Source organism: Monopterus albus, unplaced genomic scaffold (genome assembly GCF_001952655.1).
Source record: "Monopterus albus unplaced genomic scaffold, M_albus_1.0 scaffold232.1, whole genome shotgun sequence".
Classification (NCBI taxonomy): Eukaryota; Metazoa; Chordata; class Actinopteri; order Synbranchiformes; family Synbranchidae; genus Monopterus; species Monopterus albus.
Genome location: NW_018128112.1, coordinates 121,076 through 128,630, shown reverse-complemented (window position 1 = coordinate 128,630; position 7,555 = coordinate 121,076). Strand labels below are relative to the sequence as shown.

At 42.5% G+C, this 7,555-nt stretch overlaps 1 protein-coding gene across 1 annotated transcript in view; it reads right to left on the bottom strand.

The window, feature by feature from the left end:
• Positions 1-6: 6 nt before the first annotated feature.
• The window catches only part of kmt2bb (lysine (K)-specific methyltransferase 2Bb), a 26,241-nt gene continuing 18,692 nt past the window's right edge, over positions 7-7,555 (bottom strand). The window contains exons 30-37 of the mRNA XM_020620110.1: positions 4,930-7,547; positions 4,655-4,755; positions 4,324-4,461; positions 3,948-4,200; positions 3,475-3,582; positions 3,238-3,321; positions 2,062-2,191; positions 7-1,934 (exon numbers count right to left, since the gene is read on the bottom strand). Of these exons, the coding sequence (XP_020475766.1) occupies positions 1,659-1,934; positions 2,062-2,191; positions 3,238-3,321; positions 3,475-3,582; positions 3,948-4,200; positions 4,324-4,461; positions 4,655-4,755; positions 4,930-7,547 (3,708 nt within the window). The 3' untranslated portion in view covers positions 7-1,658. The remainder of the gene's footprint in view (positions 1,935-2,061; positions 2,192-3,237; positions 3,322-3,474; positions 3,583-3,947; positions 4,201-4,323; positions 4,462-4,654; positions 4,756-4,929; positions 7,548-7,555) is intronic.

Here is a 7,555-nt window from a genome sequence, read left to right as displayed (position 1 = left end):
AAAAAAAAAAAAACAAGACCTGCTTTAGAACCATTTCTGTCATAAAGGCTTAATGCATGACATAACTGTCTCAAAAGAAAATTCAAGTAAGTTAGTAAAACAAAGGACACCATTTGTAAACAAACAAAAAAAAACATTTAAGAAAAAAAATTTGGGGAGATCTCCTAATACAATAAACTGCCGGCATTTATACAAAGCACAACTTTTTACCATTAAAAATATAAATCAAAACATGAATAAATAAAACTATCAATCTGAACAGTGTGTGAATTCAATTAAATGCATCAATGGCAGCACTGAACATCGACTAAGAACAGCAAACATTATTTTAAGGTGCTGAGTGCACTCTGTCATCTCCACTCAGACTGAATGTTTCCCTCAATAGCAACATTCACAGTCTGTGCACCACCTTCTTAACAAGCCTGGTGCAGGAGCTGAATGCACCCGCTCAGTGGCGACGCTTTATACCAGTGCTCTTCCTCATTAAGAGATAAACTGCAGCAAATTTCACAAAAATGAAGGGAGTTTGTATGTTTGATGGTTATTTATGTGCAACTCTAGGGCAGTGAAATCTTATTGCAATAGGTAATGAGCATCTGCCATGAGAGTAATAAAATATATATATTTTTTAAAAACATTCACCGCAACTCTTCACTTTTGGCTTGGGTAGTGTTTGCTACATACACTGTACATGAAGGGGAAAAAAAAAAAAAACGTGTCTTAAAGGCACGTTTCCATCTTTATAAATATGACACTATGTTACTGACTGAAACCGTTACAATAATCTATTTTCAGCTCCACACAGGAAGAGAGTAGGTGAGAAAACAGCAGAACTATAATATCAAGGGTGAAAACTTAGCAGACATTATAGACTGATAATGTAAAGAGTACTGCTTGAATGCATACATTTAAGATACATGATCTCAGCAGGGTGAATAAACAGCTAAACAGTTCCTGATTCGCAGGACATATGAGTCCAACTAAAGACGTAAAAGACCTTTCAAAGCTTAGCACCATGGTTCTTTGTTATTCACAAAAAAAGTCTGAAAAAATATTAACTTGTGAGAAGTGTTAAATGCAAGATAAAAGACAAGGTTTGAGTGAATGAATGGCTTCAGAACTGACTTCACCAGTACACAGATGGGGCTATGAAGTTCCCATCACTGGAAGTGTACTACAGACAGACCTACACCCCTAGCACAAATGAATTAAACGTATAAGGAATCTTTCCAAGTCTAGCTATTGGTTTTCAGCAATGATTCCAACAGATAAGGCTTGACGTGTGTATCAAAGAAATTCTGTTGGTGCCAATCATATAAATCCAGAAGTCCCTCCCCCACACCTTAAATGTCCTATTGCCATGGACACCAAAACCACATCCTCCACAATATTTACCGGCGAAGACAATGCTGTGCCAGCTGTACGTTTGAACCCCTCACAGGCAGAAGTACCTTGTGAGCATGACCTTTTTCAGAAGTGAATGAATTTTCCGTGCAGGTGCTCCAGTCCACAAAATGTCCACATATCATTTCTAACCAGCCACATGTGATTGAGTGGTGTGTGGACTGCCCACCACCTCCCCAAGCCCAGTCAAGTGCCACCTTAATTTAAGGCTTACTCGTAAACGGGATCCTCATCTTTTCGTCTGAGGGGGTCTCTCAGTTGAGGAAACGTCGACATCGCCTGGCCCCACAGTTACAGCTGAGTTTGTTGCTCGCGTCTTCAATGGGGAATTTGTAGTCGTAGGTGAGCTCCTCCCCCCTGTAGATCTTCCTAAGAGCAAAGATGACGATATGCTTCCGGCCTTCCACGTTGATCACCCGCGAGTAGCAGTTAGGTTCACAGGAGTGGTTGATGAATCGCGCTGCGTTGCCATGCATGGTCGCATCCACAACGTCAAAGTCGTCGATGCGAAACATGTAGCAGCCAATACCCTGTGAAGGTAAAAATAACACCCAGAAGTATAACATCTCATCTTCCTCAACTTTAACCTGCAATTACTCTGGATACCAGATCTACATTAGCATCAGACTGAGAAAAGAAAATGAAACCCTGACCAACCTTGCCATCGTAGTACTTCTCCCTTTTGTCAGTGAGCACTGAGCGGATGACAATGCCTGCGTATTCAATAACCATCTCTCCGGCTTCAATGTTCCTCTTACAGAACAGACCACGGCCATGGATAGCAGACCTATAAGGGTCAGACAAGGTAACGTGCAGTGCTGCTTGTAACCATCATGTGACAGCTCAGCCCAAGAGTCTGATTCATTCATAATACGCATCATCACACTTAACACATGCAGCTTAATCATTTGGGACAATGGCCAAATTCAGTATCCAAACAACATTTCTAAGAGATGTAGCATTCCTATTAGCCTCAGTTGAACTTAGCAAATGCTGGCATGCTAACACTTTAATCTAAGATGATAAATATTGTAAGTATTACTTGCCAAACATCAACATGTGAAAAAAGAACTAAGTGCAGCGAAACAGAAGTGTTGGAATGGTTGCAGACAGTCAGTTATAGTTTAGCAGCCTTGAGTTTCCTCATATTATTTCAGTCTCCAGTTTATCTTAAGTCCAAGGTGGTTTAGATTAGTTTTTTTTTTTTTTTTTTTTAACTATAGCTTCCTCTTAGTCTCTCTATCTGAAAACAGCAACAGATGGTTAACACCTGTTGTACTTTAACAACACAGGAATAGAATTGTGTTTATATTCAAGATGCTGGAAGTCTCTATGTGAGTCACAGCTTATAGTGTTGCAAAAAACAATCAACAAACAAAATTTCCATGCATGTGTACTGTTTGAGTCAGCGCTCACTTGTTTGGGTCCATCTTTGATTTATTAATTTGTAGTTTGAGTATTTATATTCTGTCCGTTTTTATTTCATACACTTTTTCCTCACGGCTCCACAATCACATTTTATCACCACTAATCCCACACAGTTGTTTAACAGTTTTGTTCTCACATTAAACATTTGACATAAAATGCGAAAAATCTTGAATGTACTGCAACTGTAATAAAATTTAGATGTCTGCCTGTAGATAGTGCTAAAGCTGCAAAATAAATGGTGTTTACTCTGAGGGTTCATCCCAATTCCATTAATTGATTGCTCCTCACTCCTTGCATGACCCGGAAGTTGTTCTAGTCTCCCATCTTGAAGACTATCCAAAAGCTCACATTTTTTAAGCATTACCCAGAATTTATATTATTTTGAAAATGTAGTTCTCTGCTGACCTGTACACGCCAACAGCCTCCTTGGATGTTCTTTCCAGATGTCTGAAGCGCATTGCCATGGGCAGCTCCAAGCTGGTAGCCCGTCTAAAAAGATACATCACCCAAAAAAAATCCAGAACTTATTGTTTTGCAATTTTTGAAGCAAATTTGTCTTAATGGTTTAAATATATTTTTTTATTAGAATAATTTTTAAAAATTCAAGTAAAGAAATTGATGGGTTAATGAGTAAATCTGGACCTTGTGGATTTCAAATGGACCTCATCTTCCTCATCATCATAAGGCCCAATATCAGGAAGCTGTCTATGCTGAGAAGCCAGGAAGTTAAAGATGTCAAAAGTGGACTTCCTGTTAAGACAAAAGAGGAATTGATGTCAGATCTAGATTAGTATCAATAAAGCAATCATCTCAATCACAAAGTCGCCCAATGTCAACTGGGATTGGTTCCAGCTCCCCTGCGACCCTCTTCAGGATAAGCAGTATAGATAATAAGTTTATCACATGTACTCTTTTCTACTTAATTTTCTACAACAAGGAATAGAGAACAGAATCAATAATGACTCAAGATCAATAAGCAGAACTGATTAGAGCCCTCTCAGTGTCCATTCCACCTGGTGTCACTTCTATGTGGCCACTGATATGTTTACAGTTCATTGCTGTGGACTTGTCTACGAGTCCTTCAGGCTCACAGTAATGGTAACTGGTAAACATACCGAAGGTAGAGCTCAGAGCGGGCACAGCCACTGGGATTGACAGGCAGGTCGTCCTCTTGGCTGAACTGTTTGAAGAAACGGAAGGTATGGCGTTGACAGCGATGGGCTCCTTGAAGTTGCTCCAGCAAGAACACCACTGCGTCATGGACCAGTCCCAGCATATGAGCACCCGTCATTCCCAGAAAGGTCAGAGGTCTCAACTTTGCAATTGCTCGTGCCTCCTGCACCCCATCGATCACTGCTTTCCAAGCCACTGAAGGGAGAGTTTGGAAGAAATTCTATTACGCAAAAATAATTAAAATAAATGGGTGCAGACGTAACAGTTAGATTAAGTTAGAGCTTTGAGAGAATTTTTCTTACATAATAGCAGCCTTACCCTCGATACTGTCGGCCTCTACACTGAAACCATCATTGCTGGCTATCTCAAATCTTAAGTGTGGCTGGTCTCTGTTAACTGGACTTCCCTCATCCTCGTCAGATGGCAATGGTTCATCATCTGAAGTAAAAGCAGCCCCTAACAAAACACAATCACAGTCTTTCAAACTTAAATGCAACGGCCACACTTGTAATCATGTTAAAAAGCACAGAAGCACATTAAGTCCAATCTATTAGTTGGTGTTATTCCATATGTGGCATACTTTCTTGAACTCATTAATTCATTCTCAGTTCAGGAATAATTAAATCATGCAGTTTCAACTCAGGCTTACCAGAGTATTTCTTCCAGTCAGTCATGGTGCTGTGTCCCACTGGTTCCCATGCATGCTGTTTGCCTTGCTCACCCCGAGACATATAATCCCAAGGCTCTGACCTGCAAAGAGTACAAATGTTATTCCAAATACACATGTTTAAAATTAAAACAACACAGCATACACTTTATATATACAAATATTTGTTTCTCATCTAACATTTAGATTTAGCTTTAAGGAACACTTCCCATTAGTAACAAAGTGCATTTTTCCTAAACTACTTTAGGAAATCTTACCCTGAGCTATCAGAATCGCTTATGTTTTCTTCCTTTAACTCATCCAGGTTCAGTACTCCTTTCACTGTCGGGGTCTTGATGCGAACCCCTGAAGCCCTGCTGGAGATGCTTGGGAAGGTAGATCTGCACCGCTCCTCATTCTCACTGATGGACTCTGGTGGCAGGAAGTCAACTTTAGACTTCTTTGTGACAATGCGGTCTGAAAGTGATGACACTCTCTTCATGCGGACGTGGGAGCGAGGGCGGGGTGTAGGAGCAGGTGTTGGTGTTGGTGATGGAGAGCGAGGTGACACCGCAGGCTCTGGTTCAATTAATAGGCCAGGTGGCAAAACCAGTGAGGCAGGGCTTAGTGTTCGGAGTCCACTCCACTTGGGGGTGTAGTTGCTCGCCATTGCTTGATTGATAATTGCTTGGGCACTTTCAGCAGTAGTCATGGGAGAATTCTCAGCTGACAGAGCAGGCTGTGCAGAGGACTTGGATGATTTGAATTTTCTGGGTGCATTTGACTCCTTCTTCTTCTTTGGTTTTTTCAATTCTGGGACAGTTTCATCTTTTGATGATTTTGTGTTCTTTCTTGGCTTCTTCACATTAACTGATGCTACTGCCCCATTACTATTATGAGTGAGTAGCTGTGTAATTGTGGTTGGGTTCTGGACTGATGTAATTGATGGAGGAACTGCTGATGCTATGCTGGCCACAGGGGGTGGAGCAGCCATATTACCAGCTGCTGCTAGTGTGGCTGACAGTGCATTGCTTTGCAGAAGGCTTGCGATCTGTGTGACACAGTTATAGGAAGGGGAGTTTGGAGTGGGCAGCTGGAAAGTGTTGCTGTCTGGGTTCTTCACAAAGATCTGCCCAAGGCGGTTCACCAGCAGGACATGTGGTGTAGGATCCACATTTGGGCCTCCCACCTCCTTTACAGTGAGAATAGCATGACCAGGTAATGCCTGGGGTACCACCGGCTGTTGAGGCTCTAAAGCTGGCCTGGGTGTTGAGAAGTTGATTGAGATTGTGTGACCAGATGCAGCTTCCTTCTGCACAGATGCAGAGCTGTAACCATTTACAATCACGGGTGCTGAGGTGGTTTGGACTGGAGCAGTTGAACACCGTGTTGACAACCCAGAAAAAGATGGTACTGATGCAGAGGAAGACACAAAGGTGACGGCTGTAGAACCCAACAGCTGTGTTTGTGTGGAGTAGACAGGTACAGAGACAGTTCCACAGGTTCCTGCTGGCAGAAATGCACTTGATGTACCTGATAACACTGGATCATTTTGAGGGGCAACATTTAGCAGTGTCTGCGTCACATCTCCAACAGGACTGAGGGTGGTTAGTTTAGTAGACAGAGGCTCAACGGATGGGAAGGCTGTAGGCTCTTGTGGGGATGTTACTGGCTCAAGGGTAATACTTGTTAGAGGTGGCTGACTGAAACCTGGTAAACAAGAATACATTTGCAAGGAGTCTACAAGACCTTGAGAGGTGGGCTGTACACTGGTAGAGATTAAAGGAGAGGATTGAACAAGATCCAGCAGGGTGCCCTGACTGTTATTAGCCGCATCTGCTAATGGGGGTCCCACTGTATTTGCTGTTAAGTGGTTCATTAACATAGCAGACCCCTCAGTTGATGGTACAAAGTGGCTATTGTCAGGCTTCAGGGGCTTACACGCTTCAGACTGTTGGGACTCAAGTGGCATGCTTTCTTGCAAAGGAACCATCTGAGTTAAATGTGGACTAGCATCACATCTCTCGAGAACAAGAGGTGTTTCAGAGGCAAACCTTAAATTAGAACCATGAAATAAACCCTGTGAATATGAGCTTTCAGGCACCTTTGTGAGCAGGTTAGGCAAAGCACCATGAGCTGGAGCAGGAAGCTTGGTCTCCTGATTTACTACTGGAGTGTTAGAGCTGTGCTCTTTGAGTGGCGAGTTTCTGGAAATGTGTGGAAATCCTGTTTTACCCTCATTTGACTGACTGGCCTCATAAGATTTAAGTGCATTCTGAGGTGAACTTTCTGTAGGACTTTTGCTGGCAACTGAGATGGTGACTGATGAACCTGTTTGCTTACTGTTGGATGATGCCTCGAGGAACGGACTCTGAACAGCCTGTGTGCCGTTTGTAGTTTCTGATTCAGGAAGATTTTGATTATTTAGGTTGTTGGCTTGGATCTGAGATTGAGTAGAACCCTCAACTTTTTGAGTATCATCATTGGTTGCCATACTTGCATCACTCTCTGTGCCGTCATCAATGCCATCTAGCTGAGACATAGGTCGGGAGGAAGGAGAGGAGGGTGACTTGGAAAGATCTTTTGACCCAGGGCAACTGACTATTGTCCGTGAGAAGTCAAAATAGTGCTCCATATCATCATCTGAAGAGGTGTTTCCTAAGTCATCCCTGGCTGAGGCTGCAGACCGTGGCAGGCTAGCCACAAGGGTTTTCCTCTTGTGTACCTCTTGGGCTCTTCCCCAAAATTCTTCCTGATCATCACCTTCCACCACTATCTGCTCCCCACAGTTCATTGCCACACCTTCATTCAGGAGTGTCTCTTCAATCTCCAGTTCTGCCCTCATCTCTTGACCCAAACTCAGGCTGGGATCCTTGTGGAATGAGCTGTAGAGAAATTTATCTT